Source organism: Crotalus tigris, unplaced genomic scaffold, assembly GCF_016545835.1.
Source record: "Crotalus tigris isolate CLP2741 ecotype Arizona unplaced genomic scaffold, ASM1654583v1 scf7180000023598.3388751, whole genome shotgun sequence".
Classification (NCBI taxonomy): Eukaryota; Metazoa; Chordata; class Lepidosauria; order Squamata; family Viperidae; genus Crotalus; species Crotalus tigris.
The window spans coordinates 274,366-291,071 of NW_024100068.1; the positions used below are offsets into that span (position 1 = coordinate 274,366).

The following is a 16,706-nucleotide window of genomic DNA, read 5'->3' on the forward strand; positions in this document are numbered from 1 at the left end:
AGAAAGATTCAGAACCTCTCTTTCTGTTTACTACCACTTTCCCTTAGAGAAAAGCGGCTGAGATTGGGAAGTTGAACTGAGAAAAGAGGAGACTTCATCTTTCTACTTCCAAGTTCTTTTCTGAAAATTTCTTTTTGCAATTTTGCACTTAGTATTTTTGTGAATATAGTCTTAATGCTCTAGAAGAATCTGGGGCTAATCTATTGAAGATGAATAGATATTATTTGAATTCCAAAGAAAATTTTAACATGATCAGTACAAACCTTCACTTTCTTGTACAGAAGATCAGTTTTACTCATCATATAATGTGGAATGTCTCTTTTACAAAGTTGTTCTTCTGATCTGCAGAGTAAGACCCACTCATTTTCTATTGGCATAAGAAGGGCCAAACCAGCCTTTAAAGATTCCATCCTGAAGGACAGCAAGTGCAAAATGAACAGGACATCACCTAAGGAAATGTCTCCACACATTGTACAATATATAAGAACAAAAAAGTTCTTGATACAACTCCATTAACACAGAATGTGGTATACACCCAAGGATTTCTGCTTTTTGCTTCTTCATTAAAAGTCTTAGCTTTTGAGCATTAGTCGACTTCATAAAATTTTGCCTAACAGGAGTAGAATAATCAATAATCATTTTGTTTAAAATATCTAGCTCATATGAGTATAAGGATAAAGTCTAGAAACAGAGCAAAACTTCCCAAGATTACTTCCATTGCCTGCAGAAGTTATTGAAAGTTATTCTCCAAAGCGCCTGAGGGCAGGACAAGAAGCAACAGATGGAAACTAATCAAGGAGAGAAGCAACCTAGAACTAAGGAGAAGCTTCCTGACAGTTAGAACAATTAACCAATGGAACAACCTGCCTCCAGAAGCTGTGAATGCTCCAACACTGGAAGTTTTTAAGAAAAGGCTGGATAGCCATTTGTCCGAAATGGTGTAAGGTTTCGTGCCTGAGCAGGGGGCTGGACTCGATGACCTCCAAGGTCCCTTCAAACTTTATTATTATTATTATGGATCTTTGCACAGTCAGCCAGATGTTCAGACTGGATTTGGCATTTTGTCTACCTATCGAGTCCTTACCCAGGACCTGGGATAGGCAGATGTGGATGTTTGATGGTATTACAGATATCGTCGCAGGATGGAAGCAGTTCCTAGTAAGGCCGCCTTTTGCAATTGACTAATAGCGAATTTGTCAATGCCAATGGTGTTCAAGTGGTGCTCCAGTTGTTTTGGGATTGCACCCAAGGCGCCTATGACTATTGGTACTACCCTTGCTTGCTTTTGCCACAGTCTTTCTATTTCTATTTGTAGGTCTTTGTATTTTGTTATCTTCTCCAGTTCTTTCTCGTCTATTCTGCTGTCTCCAGGCACTGCCACGTCCACTATCCAGACTTTTTTGTCTTTCTTATCGACAATTGTTAAGTCTGGGGTGTTATGTTGCAGGTGCAACATATTATTATTATTATTATTATTATTATTATTATTATTATTCTCAATCATCGCACAGTCAGCCAGATGTTCAGACTGGATTTGGCATTTTGTCTACCTATCGAGTCCTTACCCAGGACCTGGGATAGGCAGATGTGGATGTTTGATGGTATTACAGATATCGTCGCAGGATGGAAGCAGTTCCTAATAAGGCCGCCTTTTGCAATTGACTAATAGCGAATTTGTCAATGCCAATGGTGTTCAAGTGGTGCTCCAGTTGTTTTGGGATTGCACCCAAGGAGCCTATGACTATTGGTACTACCCTTGCTTGCTTTTGCCACAGTCTTTCTATTTCTATTTGTAGGTCTTTGTATTTTGTTATCTTCTCCAGTTCTTTCTCTTCTATTCTGCTGTCTCCAGGCACTGCCACGTCCACTATCCAGACTTTTTTGTCTTTCTTATCGACAATTGTTAAGTCTGGGGTGTTATGTTGCAGGTGCTTGTCTGTTTGAATTCTGAAGTCCCAGAGCAGTTTAATTTTATCATTTTCTATGACTTTCTCTATTTTATGATCCCACCAGTTTTTGCTTACAGGCAAATGATATTTTTTGCAGATCTTCCAATGCACCATTGTTGCTACTTTGTCATGCCGCTGCTTGTAATCAGTCTGTGCAATCTTCTTGCAACAGCTTACCAAGTGGTCCACTGTTTCTTCAGCTTCTTTGCATAGGCGGCACTTACTGTCTGTTGCTGTCTTCTCAATTTTGACTTTGTATGCATTTGTCCTTAAGGCTTGGTCTTGTGCAGCCAGAATTAGTCCCTCGGTCTCTTTCTTCAATTTTCCTGCTCTTAGCCATTGCCAGGTTTTATTATTATCTGCTTTCCCAGCTATTTTTTTCATGTATTGGCCATGTAGTGCTTTGTCTTCCCATGCCTCTATTCTGTTCTTCATTTGGTCTTTCTTGTAGGCCAGTTTGGTCTCTCCAGTAGTTAGTAAGCCTTCCTGATATACTAATTTCAGTGCATCTTCATCATTGTTCTTCAGATATTCTTCCAAAGCCATTTTTTCTTCTTCAACCATCTGATGTACTTGTAGCATTCCACGCCCACCTATTTGCCTTGGTAGATAAAGTCTATCAATGTCACTGCGTGGATGAAGGGCATGATTCATTGTCATTATTTTTCTGGTCTGCCTATCCATTGCTTTTAGTTCTGCTTGAGTCCAGTCCACTATTCCAGCTGTGTATCTAATGACTGGGATTGCCCAGGTGTTGATTGCCTTTATGGTATTTAGTAATAGTAGTAAAGTTGGAAGGGACCTTGGAGGTCATCTAGTCCAACCCCCTGCTCGGGCAGGAAACCCTACACCATTTCGGACAAATGGCTGTCCAGTCTCTTCTTAAAAACTTCCAGTGTTGGAGCATTTACTGCTTCTGGAGGCAAGCTGTTCCACTGATTAATTGTTCTCCATTGAGTTTGGATTTTAAGATCTTCTTCACTCTCTTGATGTATTCACCTCTAATCTTTTTCTTGACTTCAGTGTGCTTGATGTTGTCAGCTTGAAGGATACCCAAGTATTATTATTATTATTATTATTATTATTATTATTATTATTATTATTATTATTATTATTATTATCTGGCCATCTATGTGGATGTGCCATGTTTGACAAATCTAATCTGATATAATGTTTGATATCAGTTACTACGACTTCCCTTAGAAGTTCATAATGATAGGGAACTTGGACACATCTTTGTTATCTTCATTTTTGGGAAATCTCTGTTGTTCCCTTTCAAGACTAGATGAATATGATTTTTTTTTTAAAAAAATGAGACTTTCCTAGAAATCAATCCAGATTGTGCATTACCACTTCTTCTCACTTTCTGTGGTCTCAGTCCATAAGGAGTATAAGCCATCCCCTCTTCACATGAACAGCTGAATACTTAGGAGGCAATCTGCAAGCTAAACTAACTTTCTCCATCTCTCACACCATCTGATAAGTCAGACTAGTTCAGAACAGGGCATTACTGATTCTGTTGAAGACAAAATCTATGTGTGTTTCCCTTATGTCCATTCAATTAGCCCACTGCTTCTTCAAATTTTAATTTGCCAACTGTACCTTTTATCTAAAGCAAACTGGAGCTCATCCCATTCTTTGTGCAAATCTTCCAGAGATTTCTCAGAGATGACAGGATTGTCCATCTCACTTGAGAACTTTACTAACTGTGAAGCCACAGAATCCAATAGTTTCCAGGAAGAATCACCTTTGCTATCTAAAGCCTGAAACAAAATGTATAAATAGTGACATGCTATATTTTTTTTAAGTAACATTGTCAGATTTATAAACAAAAACATAGAAATAAAGTTCAACTATGCCTTTTTCCCTAGTTTAACATAGTCTTTTTACTGAGACAATGTACAGCCAGTTCATCTATTGATTATAATACATTCATATAAATTCTAATTGGAATATTAATAAATTTAATAATTAAAATCAATTAATTTAATTTTAATAATTAATGTAATTATTAAATTAATTCATTTGTCAATTTCTCTGCATAGGAACCTAATGAATGCTCAGTAAGTACCAATGCTAATTCTGTTCAAATTGAAAAGATAAGCCTAGAGAAGGTATAATTCAAACTCTTGTGTTAGCCATTGCTAGATTCCAAGAAACAGTTAAGGATTGCAAACTATAATCTTTACTTTCATAAACAGAAGTGTCATGCAATATGTCCTGCAGTATATTTCTTTTGCAAGCTGTTCCATGGGGTGACCCATTAGAATCCATTTGTTTTTTACTGGCAAAATAAATGCCTGTCTACATAATACCCCAAGATTACGTTTGATGCTTGTTGAGCAAAAGTGCAGTGAATTGCATCATGACACATTCTTTGGCATCCACCAAGCTTCCTGCTTTACAAATTCATTTTTAAAAAATCTTTTTTAAAAAAAATATATTAAGTTAACAGGTTATAAACCAAAGCATCCGCCTCAAGCAGAATCTTATACTAACAGTGCTACTGGTTCTCTTAGTGGCCCCCGAGTCACTGTCAGAAACTCAAATGAGGATAGTTGTAACCTAGGGTGTTATTTGTCCTCTGGTTTACAGATATTTTATAACTGGTTCCACCTGACCTAATAACCATTTTATGAACACGTCCATTATATTCTTTCAAAATTCCAAATAGATCCACTTATGCTAAATGTCTGAGGAACCCTGATTTAACAGAAAGTACCTAAACACTTACTTCCAGTGTTTGCAATTTCTTCTGAAGGAAAGAAATGTTTCTCACATCATCAATGAAAGACAGAGTTATAGTCTCTCTGATGCTCTTCAGATGAAGCTTCAGATTATGTCTTGCTTTGTCATAGCTAAGAGAAAACGTGACATCGTTAGTATTATGCAAAATTGGACATGAAAACAAGATTCTTGCTTCTTCTAACGCTGCTTCTCCTCCTCATTTTCATGAAATAATACAACTGTTTGTTTCTTAATACTTTCTCATTTCTTCTATCAGCCATCTTGACTTATGCAATCATCTTCTTACTTGCAGATCCTAAACTGAATGTGCTTTTTTATGTTTAAATTTACTTTCTGGCAAGGGGCTACAAAAACCAAGTACAAAAAAAGAAGCAGGGTCTTAATTTGTTCAACATGCAAGTAAGCAAATCCAACCAGGAGAGGTCTGATTTCTGAGGCTGAGGAAGGAACACCATAGAAATTTCCCAAAAGAAGATAAAGCAAGGCACTTCTCTCAATTGGAAGAGCCCCTAGGCTATTTCAAGACCAAATGATTGTGAAATCTAAAATAATTATTCAGAGTAGTCCAAAGAGAACAACTTGAGGAAAATGCATTTTATGTTACTCTCTATAATAATTCTAGGACTGGAATCTGACAGATTAAAACAAGGTAAGCCAGTTTGAAGATTCAGCTTTATTTTTTTTTTAAAAAAAAAAGATGTTTGCAAATTTATTTCAGATACTTCTGGTAAATACTTATTTCTTGTCACTTCCATATTTTACACTGAAATATACCTTTCTTTTAATTTTTTTAAGGCCAAGTCTCCATCACTTTCCAACTTTTCTGCATGCTGCCTGACATTTTGAAATTCCTTTTTTGGTTCCAAATTTATACAAGAAACATCTTCTGAATCCTAAAAATATAACCAAAATATATAAATAATTGCAATATCCATAACAATAATTATGTATATTTAATGGAACAATACCTTGTTAATTTTCCATATAAAAGAAATCTCACCCCCAAAATTAAAGATTCATTTAAAAAGACTGAAGGTTATAAAGCCACAAGGGAAATTACTTTCACAGATTTATTTTATCCTAATTCAGGACATTTTATATGAAAAGTTGGGATACTGAATATTTATATTTTCCCATTCATGTTGATAAAGAGGTGAACTTTCCATATGCATAATGGCTGGGTTCAGCCATACCTAAAGCCAAATGTCCTTATTGCACTATTTTTTTCCTATGTATTAGGAATGGTAAAATAGTAAAATATGCTCAGGCTAGAAATTACAACTTTTACAGAATACAGTTCTAAAATGCTTGTAGAAGGTAGTTTTAAATAAATCTTAATTTTCAAATAAGCATCTGAGATTTGCTCTCTCTGGTTTACCAATCAGAATTATGAAAGTGGCAAATACTATTCCTCACTATGCAGAACAAGTAAGTTCAACTATATTTATTTATTCAAAACCATTATCCGGGGGAGGGGGGGGGCAGAGTGTCAATTATATTTAAAAATGTAATTTTTAAATTACATTTATCCAGACATGGAATTCAGAGGCTGTCAAGGGAATAACTTATGCCTGATTTCAGGAAGGATTGTAATAACTTTTTCTGCTTCTTTTAAAAAGTTGCAATACAGAAAAACTTTGGTTTGAAAGGTCTTAGTGCAGCAGACTTTGCATGCAAAGGATGAAATTTCACTGCAATTTATGCCATCTGCATCATGATGCAATGATGTCGAGGATCCACCTCTAAGCACGCCTGTGACTTTCACTGCCTTCTCACCCAACTCACTGCCCCATAGCCAGCTATATCCATATACTATCCAGTAGGTCTGAAGTGTCCAAGCAAAGCATCTTGGTCAGTGAGAGGGAACTTTCAGGCAGAAGAAACCTGCAACTGCTAAGCCCAGTATTTCTCAATCTTGGCCACTTGGACTTCAAGCTGCTAAGGTTGAAAAAGACTGGCTTAGCCAGCTCCATTCTGGAAGCCCAAGAAGTTAACACTCAAGGTAAATGTCAGTAGGTGATGCTGCAGAAGGGATGCAACAGACTGCTTGTATCTGAGGAGGATGCAGCACAGCTGCTATTATAGGATAACAGTTTGTATTAAAAGCCTTGATATCAAAAGATATTAATGAATTAATAGCATGAATGTTATACTGCTATACTAAACAGACCTTATCATCACCAAGGGACAAAAATGTTGTGCGAAGAAGGGCAAATTCTACAGCACCTATGAATTTCAGGTTTCCAGTGTGTGGCTTTGTAATCCATGCAAAACTATTTTTCAGGCTGTCACCTAATAACAAACAGACATTGATCTACAGACATTTATGTACATACATCAGTCTTCATCAGCCAGATGGAATGCAACTCCCCAAACCCAGTTTTGGATTAGGGAAGGCTGATCTAAATGAACATTAAAATGTGACTCTTACCTTTTCAGCTTCAGGATTCTGAGATGATACCTTCTCTTCATTGACTGAAGCAGGTGTAAAATCTCTAAATTTCAAAATGAAATAACATCAGAGCAGAGCAATGAAAAATACCTCTTAAATCTGGAAAAAAGAGAAGTACCATCCCAATTCTATTTATATGTAACTGAGAAAATAATTCAAAGTTTCCCAGACTTCATTTCTTGTCTTCTTTCCCTGTCATCTCCATCCCTGGCTCTTCTTGGAATTAAAATCTGACATGTTCTATTCCTCCATCACAAATAGTAGCATTTGTGGGGACTTGCTATTTTCATCATAATGATGGAAACAACATTACAACATTGTGCTATAAGTTCTGCCCTTTTTGGGCACATGTGTGATACAGCAATGCATGTAAAAAATAGTTGGAGTCGATGACATAAAGTCACCCCACTGCTATTCTGAGTCTGACTTTCTTTGCTCTCATGTCTCATATATGTAGTGTATATTGGAGGAGATGGCCCTTTGTGAGCTGAATGCAATGAAATTTCATGTATGCCGATTAGTGTACATTCAAAGTGACAATAAAGTTGTTATTATTCTATTCTATTCTATTCTATTCTATTCTATTCTATTCTATTCTATTCTATTCTATTCTATTCTATTCTATTCTATTCTATTCTACTCTACTCTACTCTATTCTATTCTATTCTACTCTACTCTACTCTACTCTACTCTACTCTATACTCCACTCCACTCCACTCAGAAAAAGTATTTTAATTTCAGGACCAATTTACACATAATGGTGACTTATAAACTCCTTCCTCCAAAATAGCTTACCACACTAACATTTTGTAAAATGACTGGTTTTAATTTACAGCATAATGAAATCCATTACTCCAGCCATGAAATGAAGGACTGTCAAAGGTGTGTAATAGTTAAGAATCTCCCACAAAAGCATTTTTATGCTAAATCAACTATAAGTGCCCCCATGCCACAGTTCTACACGAATTATTGAAAATACCCACTCTTTCTCAGATGAATGGTCATCACCAGTCCTAGATACCAACTCATTGTAAATAGTTGCTGCACATTTTTGAAGTTCTTTTTTCTTTTGCTCATATTCTGCAATTGGCAGCTTTATTTTGGACTCCTTTTCCACTTTGGTTATTTTATCATTCATTGTCTTCAAAGCTTGTAAGCAAGTGTTAAGCTCGCCCAGGCTACCTTGCTGAGAAAAGAAGGCCTAAATGGATACAGAAATGCAGATACATCCATCTTGAGTACTCCAAGTCCTTGTTAACTTGCTATAAAACTCTTAATGACAATCCCACAAATGTATTTAAACCTAACTTAACCAATCATATTCTTGAAGCATCATGGCTATGGCTGCGCTATGGATGAGGAATATCTGCTGAAATTCAGAAGCCAGAGGGGTGATCTGTTAACACATTCAATTGTCCTTGTTGATGAACTCTTTGCTCCATTAGATGACTAGTCCATAATGTGCATCAAATTCAATATCCAAAGGTGCCTTGGAATATGCAGAGGGCAAATTTAACTTCTGTCTGCCATGCTTCAAACAGGCACATGCTCCAAAGCACCTTTTAGAAAGAAAATCCAAAATACTGGACAACCAAATAGCAGAGAAAAAACTAAAAGGATCAGAATACCTACCCAGTTATTGTTCACCTGTAATTTATTTCACAGGTACCATCATGGATAAAATATATATATATATATATCCTGTCTACTTACTGTAGACAGGCAGAATGTGCACGTTTTCATCTCAGGTATATAGATTCTACTGAACTAATAGGTTATAATTATTTCACTTTGGGATATGCAGCTAACCAACTTACTAAATACATCATTATATCATTACTGTACTTTCCGGTGTATAAGACGACTTTTGCAAGCTTTAAAATTGGCGCCGAAGTTGGGGGTCGTCTTATACACCAAGTCGTCTTATACGTTGGAAATAATGGTAGTTTCCGGCATATAAGATGACTTTCTAGGCATGCGACTCGGCACCAAAGACGGGGGTCGTCTTATATGCCGGGTCGCCTTATACGCCGGAATACACGGTACACTAAGGCATCATTCAGTTTTACATTGTTTCCCAGTTGAACAGGCAGACAATTCCAGTTTTAGTTTTTGGCCTCTCCCAGTGACAATGATGTCAGGAAACAGAGTCAAAGGAAATCTCTTGTGGCATTGAAATGCCAGAAAACCACAATGGTAATTCTGGTCGATTATATGGTATCTTGTAAAATAAAAACTGTCTGAGAAACAAAAGAGAATGCCAGTTTTACATGGTACCTCATGCTCCTCAATAAGTCCTTTTGTTTTCCCTGCATTGAGCAGTTTCTTCTCTTTATTTATCTGCTTATTGAGATTTGAAAAAGTCTTATTGAACTTCTCTCTTTCGATTTTCAATTTCAGATGAATATAGGACATGATTTCACAGCGAGCAGCCTGCAAAAGAGATGGTCAAATCTGAATATTCTTTTTAAGTACAAGGGAAGAATTTTACATCCAAATCTTGTAGTAAGATCAGAATAACATGTTAGTTTCAGAACCCTGCAAGCTATGTGTCTGTTCATTGCAACCTTCCTGAGTTTCCAGTTAACACAACACTCAAGGCATTTAACAGCAAAATAAACATAAAAGAATTAAGCTGTAATTAAAAGATTAAATTTCATCCAAAGGAAATGTAAATAAGAGAAAGAGAAAATAGAAAGGTTCATAAAAATCTCCTCTACGTATTTGTTTAGTATATTTAGGCACTTCCCTTCATTAAAAATGTCTATAATGATTAACAATGAAATCCATGATGAAAAACAAATGAACAAATAAAACACACAGAAAACAATAGCAAAATATCATTCTGTATGTGTTTTATTTCTTCATCTATTCTAATATTTATATACTGTAAATACATCAACTTTAAATATTGACAATTTTATTGAAAAGGGAAGCAAGTTAAAACATGAATATACTGTGGCCTATTTGGAACTGAGCTGTGTGAGTAGCTGGTCGGCTCACGTGCAGCTCAACTTGCGCGAGCAGCAGGTCAACAGGCACTTGCGTGCATGTGCGCCAATCCGCTGCTCATGCAAGTTAAGCTGCGTGTGTGTGTGCCGGCCCACCACTCATGTAAGTTGGACTACGTGCACACATGTACACCAGCCCACCAGTCGTGTGGCCCAGTTTATCTCTCTCCCCACCAACTGGGCTGCCAAGCCGCAATGGTTGGGGACTGCTGCTCTATACAGTTGCTGTAGATATAAAGTTCTGGCAACCACATAAAAGTAACTTGTCCATCAATACTTAGTGGAACTAATTTATTGAGACATATCTTCAGCCTAGGTCTCTTGGGATGAAGCTAATAATTCTCACCATTGTATCACTCATACTGCAGGAAAAAAAACCCTGCAAACATTTCATGTAAATATTAAATACTCGAGTGGCTTCTTCTTGATTAAAATATCTATTTCCAAGTACATTTTCTCACCTCCCATCTATCACAAACATCTTTGCTCCTTTCCTCCACCAGTGCCTTTTCATGAGCTGATAAAATGCTTTTCAGCTGTTCCACTGCTTTCAAAAACTTGCTAAGAATGTTAGTGTCCAAGATGCTAAAAGCCTCCTGGAAGAAAATGACATAAAATTATGGCATGATAATCAAAACAGCCCCCCCCCCTGCCCCAAAGTAGATCATGCCTAGGTGATACAAGGGTTCTTCCGATTCCAGTATAATTACAGATTAAAACAAGGTTTGCTGGACATAGAGGGACAGCCTTTGAAATAACTTGTTTTAAGCCACTATCAGAACAAGAACAGCTCATCTGATGTGCATTCAGTATTTTCATGCTGGCTTGGAGAATTCTGGGAATTGAAGTCCACATATTTTAAAGTTGCCAAGGTCAAGAAACATTGAGTCAGCCCCTAGGACATAATGAACTGAATAGCTTCTGTAGCCCTAACATGCAGATAACATCACAGACTGGTTTGTGAATCTTTCTTGGCTCTCTGGTCTTATTAGTTTGAAGACCTGTTACTATCCTTCCCATTAGATCTTTGATATAACTCCAGGGCACTGAATAGGGAAATTATAAGTATCTCCACTCTACCCTGTGCTGATCTCAGCTCCATAGCCCTTACTAGATAAAACCAGCAGGTGTAGCCTACTGGATTCCTGAGTTAAACACTCAAGTGTATTTGTATATTTAACAATATTAGATGCAGCTTTTTACCAAGAAGCTGCATCCCTTGAGGTCATGCCATCATATTTCAATTAGTTTACAATCAAAAGCAGAAGGAAAAAAGGCATTGCCATTCCTTTTTTAAAAAAAGAAAAATATTATTTTACTGAACTATAAGATGCAAGTAATATATTATATTAGTTGGGTACACTGGTATCTATACAATATGAACCCTAACACTATGATGATTTAGGCAACTTAATATTTACAGGTAAGGAAAAGACTCTAAACCAGTGGTTCTCAACCTTTTTAATGCCGCGATCCCCAACCGGTTGTAAGTCGAGGACTACTCAACCGGTTGTAAGTCGAGGACTACTCAACTGGTGCAGCACCGTTTGCAGAATGGGACTTTTGGCGGGCTCAGCAGGGCAGAGACAGCCTGGACAATTCCTATTGGCTTTTGAAAGGGATCCCATTTGGGATCCCGACCCACAGGTTGAGAACCACTGCTCTAAACCAATATTAACTATAGTTTCTAAATTGTAAATGTTAATGAACATAAGGTTGCTGTTTCTTTTAACAGGTGGTTAATCTATGATAGCAAAAAATCAGGGGTCTGGTAATATCTTTTCCAACCAATGCAGGAATTGCAGCTCACAAGGCTTATGCCTTTTAATAAAACGTGCTAACTGAAAAATGTGCTTTCAGACTTGGTTTAGAGATATCACTTTGGTGAGACATCACAGTCCAGATTATTTATATCAGGGATATACAATTTCCATCAATTCAAAGATGCACCACATTTTGCATAATATTTTGAGGATCTCATTCCAAACGTATACAGAGCCAGGCTTGTTTTGGGAGTTGGCTTTAACAGGTAAAATGACTGCCTTAAGCATTTACAAAATTTAAAGAATCCATTAAGCCTCTAAAAATAATGACAGACTTCAAGGTATCATAAAAGGAACACTGGTAGAACATACTTTTTTTTTAACTTCTGTCTGGAGACATCCTTAACATGTATTTTTAAAGCTCGCATAGTACCCATTTTTGTTTTTTCATTTATGACAGCCACAGTACTCTGCCCTTTAGGGTGTTTATTATGCAGTGATATCATGGATTAACTTACTTCATATTTTGAATGTGGTTCTTCAGAAATTGTCTTTTGGCCTAGAAGATGCATAGCTTTTAGAAGGATTGTTTCGAGTTCCTTGTGAGCTTTTTCAAAGTTTAGCTTGACCTCATCTTCTGAGAAGAACTCATCTGGTGTACATGGATCTGTCTGAAGGCTAACAGGAACAATCTAGGAAGAAAAATCATAGGAAAAAGAGTCATGAAGTCTCATCATGTATTCACTGTCATCAAAAGGCCTGTGATCCATCTTTTCAACTTTCTGTAAACTTATATTTATTGCATGCTAAAATTATTTTCCTGGAACTGGAATAATCCCAATGACCATTATCAAAAACAGACAAGTATGGGAAGATGTATATATTTCAGGATTGTGTACATTTTTGTAATTCATTCTCTTACAGGACTGCATTAAAAAAAATTCCTTTATGGATCTGATCCTCTTAAAAACTAGAAAATGGAAAAGATAAATATAAGACATAGATAATATAGGATGAGATGTGGCTGAAAAAAAGATAAGTTTCATAAACAGAAGTACCATCTTTAAATGGTAAAATAATCCCATTGTATTCTGCCTTGATCATACCTCCACATCGAGTACTACATCAAGTTCTAGCCACTACACTTTAGGAAGGATTCAGAGAAAATTGAAAAATGTTCAACTATGGGCAATGAAGATGGTAGGAGAATAAAAACTGTTATGAAGAGGGATTGAAGGAACTGGGTATGCTTATCCATCAGAAAGATAACTGAGGGAGACTATAATGACACCCTTCAAATACTTAAAAGGATATCTCTCAGAATAAGGTCAAGACCTCATACTTCTCACCAGAGTGCAGAATATGAAATAATGGACTTCAGCTACAGGAACATTACAGTTGATTTTTTAAAAAAAAAAATGAAAGCATACACTGTATGCAGATGTTGGAAAGAGCTGTGAGAGAGGGTACCTATGGAAGGGGAGCTGGGGTGATGGACTACAGTGAGACAACAGTTTCCCAGCAGGAGGACACATATTCCTGAAGGTGGGAGGGGGGGACAGAAGAGGCAGCCCAACCCAGACCTGGATTGGAGGCAAATCAGTTTGGATAGCCATTTCCTAAAATCTCCCAGGGAATATCTGTTAGGGTAAGAGAAATAAGGATTTAGTTTGGCAAGATTCCATCTACTACATAAAGCAAATAAAGTCCTGAACTCTAGCTGGATTGTTCCACGTTGTTATTGGGCTTAGCCTAATAAGAAAGCTCCATTTTCCAATAAGATACAGTTAGAAGTCTATGCAAGCCTTTGTTCTGGATAACTGACTTTTAGACCTCTCCAAAGCAGGCCTGAACCAGGTTGACCAAGCCAGAGAGTAAGTAACAGTCCAGGAAATATAAGTGCTTTAATCCAGGGGTCCCCAACCTCTGGTCCGTAGACCAGTACCGGGCCGCAGCATGCCAGCAACTGGTCCATACAAACAAGCAAAGCCCCAAACAACTGGAACATACTTAAACACCATCAACATTGATAAATTTGTCATCAGTTAATTGCAAAAGGAACTTGGAACAGCTTATATCCTGCGATGATATCTGTAACGCTATCAAACATCCAGATCGATAAGCAGACAAAAATGCCAAACCCAATCTGAATATCTGGCTGGTTTTGCAAATAATAATAATAATAATAATAATAATCATCATCATCATCATCATAGGTACACAGCTGGAATAGTGGACTGGACTCAAGCAGAACTAAAAGCAATGGATAGGCAGACCAGAAAAATAATGACAATGAATCATGCCCTTCATCCACGCAGTGACATTGATAGACTTTATCTACCAAGGCAAATAGGTGGGCGTGGAATGCTACAAGTACATCAGATGGTTGAAGAAGAAAAAATGGCTTTGGAAGAATATCTGAAGAACAATGATGAAGATGCACTGAAATTAGTATATCAGGAAGGCTTACTAACTACTGGAGAGACCAAACTGGCCTACAAGAAAGACCAAATGAAGAACAGAATAGAGGCATGGGAAGACAAAGCACTACATGGCCAATACATGAAAAAAATAGCTGGGAAAGCAGATAATAATAAAACCTGGCAATGGCTAAGAGCAGGAAAATTGAAGAAAGAGACCGAGGGACTAATTCTGGCTGCACAAGACCAAGCCTTAAGGACAAATGCATACAAAGTCAAAATTGAGAAGACAGCAACAGACAGTAAGTGCCGCCTATGCAAAGAAGCTGAAGAAACAGTGGACCACTTGGTAAGCTGTTGCAAGAAGATTGCACAAACTGATTACAAGCAGCGGCATGACAAAGTAGCAACAATGGTGCATTGGAAGATCTGCAAAAAATATCATTTGCCTGTAAGCAAAAACTGGTGGGATCATAAAATAGAGAAAGTCATAGAAAATGATAAAATTAAACTGCTCTGGGACTTCAGAATTCAAACAGACAAGCACCTGCAACATAACACCCCAGACTTAACAATTGTCGATAAGAAAGACAAAAAAGTCTGGATAGTGGACGTGGCAGTGCCTGGAGACAGCAGAATAGAAGAGAAAGAACTGGAGAAGATAACAAAATACAAAGACCTACAAATAGAAATAGAAAGACTGTGGCAAAAGCAAGCAAGGGTAGTACCAATAGTAATAGGCTCCTTGGGTGCAATCCCAAAACAACTGGAGCACCACTTGAACACCATTGGCATTGACAAATTCGCTATTAGTCAATTGCAAAAGGCGGCCTTATTAGGAACTGCTTCCATCCTGCGACGATACCTGTAATACCATCAAACATCCACATCTGCCTATCCCAGGTCCTGGGTAAGGACTCGATAGGTAGACAAAATGCCAAATCCAGTCTGAACATCTGGCTGACTGTGCGATGATCCATAATAAAAATTATTTTTACTATTGTTCCCCAGCTATTAGTAATTTGAAAATAGCATAGTTATCATGACTTGTAACCGCCCAGTACAAGTACAGGCTCTTTTAGATGGCTAGTCTTAAACCAGTACATTTGCAGATCTGGAAGCAGGATTATGGGTGGGATTTTTTTCCTCTCCCTCCATAATTCCTTGCAAATGCACAGAAACTACGTCACCCATAATGAATGGCAAGAGTAGAGATTTAGTTTGGAATGCAGCAAATAAGGCAAGTACTAAAATTCCAGTTTATATATAAAGTAGCAGATTTTTACCTCTGCCTTTTCAAAGCACTTTTTAGGAAGCTCCTTTGAGGGTTGTACTGGATTATTAAACACGTCTGGATTGAATTTCCTAGAAGTCTCAACATTTCCATTGTTATCTGTTACTAACATCATTTCTCCCTCTTGCATCCTCAACAATTTCATTTCCTATAAACATCAAGCAACATTTGTTAAATATCTCAAGTCTGTTCATTGGACTTTGGTGGCTTTATTCTGTGTTTGCATTAATGAGAATCATGTAAGGCTCTGAAAACATGATACTTTTAATTGATTTTATCAATTAACACAATAAAGTAACAACTATTATGAATGGTTAATGTTCTTGTATATATAGTTGGAGTCTTATAAATGTGGCAATATCAACATATATCAAGGTCTTTTCACCATGCTTTTTAAAAAAAGAAATCTACTAATTAAGAATATTTCATGCATACAAGAAAGTAGGTCTATTAAAGCTTATGCCACAATAAATCTCTTGTGTTACTAATTTATTACAAAACCATCAATAACTTTTATAAACTTAAATTGATAGGTCATATGCAAATTCCATTTCTGTAAAACTGATAACTGCAGTCTAAGAAAACCTTGAGATTAGTCCCTACAGCCACTGAATTCTAATTTTAACTTGATAGAAAGGAAGAAATAATTAAATTCAGAAGGAATAACGATATTCACTGCAATTTTACATAATATTAAAATTAAATATAATTGACTATGAATGACAGGATTAAAATTCGACACATCTCATAAGCATCTATCTGGGGGAGGCTGCTTATCACTTCATTTGAATTTTTTTCGAAAAACCAGGGATGAGTCTACAGATTTAAAATGTAAATATAAAATATGGAGCCACGGTGGAGCAGTAGTTAGAATACAGTATTTCAGGCTAACTCACTGCTCACTGCCAAGAGTTCCATTCTAACCAGCTAAGGTTGACTCAGCCTTCCATCCTTCCGAGGTTAGTAAAATGAAGACCCAGATTGTTGGGGGCAATACTCTGACTCTGTAAACCGCTTAGAGGGGGCTGTAAAGCATTGTGGAGTGGTATATAAGTCTAGGTGCTATTGC

At 37.0% G+C, this 16,706-nt stretch overlaps 1 protein-coding gene across 10 annotated transcripts in view; it reads right to left on the minus strand.

Moving 5' to 3' along the window:
* SYNE2 (spectrin repeat containing nuclear envelope protein 2) overlaps positions 1-16,706 on the minus strand; it is a 224,697-nt gene that overhangs the window by 152,839 nt on the left and 55,152 nt on the right. For all 10 annotated transcript variants that reach the window (XM_039319483.1, XM_039319485.1, XM_039319484.1 and 7 more), the window contains 10 exons: positions 15,630-15,785; positions 12,442-12,615; positions 10,622-10,756; positions 9,427-9,582; positions 8,133-8,350; positions 7,129-7,192; positions 5,472-5,590; positions 4,684-4,807; positions 3,552-3,712; positions 264-411 (listed from right to left, as the gene is read on the minus strand). In XM_039319483.1, coding sequence (XP_039175417.1) covers positions 264-411; positions 3,552-3,712; positions 4,684-4,807; positions 5,472-5,590; positions 7,129-7,192; positions 8,133-8,350; positions 9,427-9,582; positions 10,622-10,756; positions 12,442-12,615; positions 15,630-15,785 — 1,455 coding nt within the window. The remainder of the gene's footprint in view (positions 1-263; positions 412-3,551; positions 3,713-4,683; positions 4,808-5,471; positions 5,591-7,128; positions 7,193-8,132; positions 8,351-9,426; positions 9,583-10,621; positions 10,757-12,441; positions 12,616-15,629; positions 15,786-16,706) is intronic.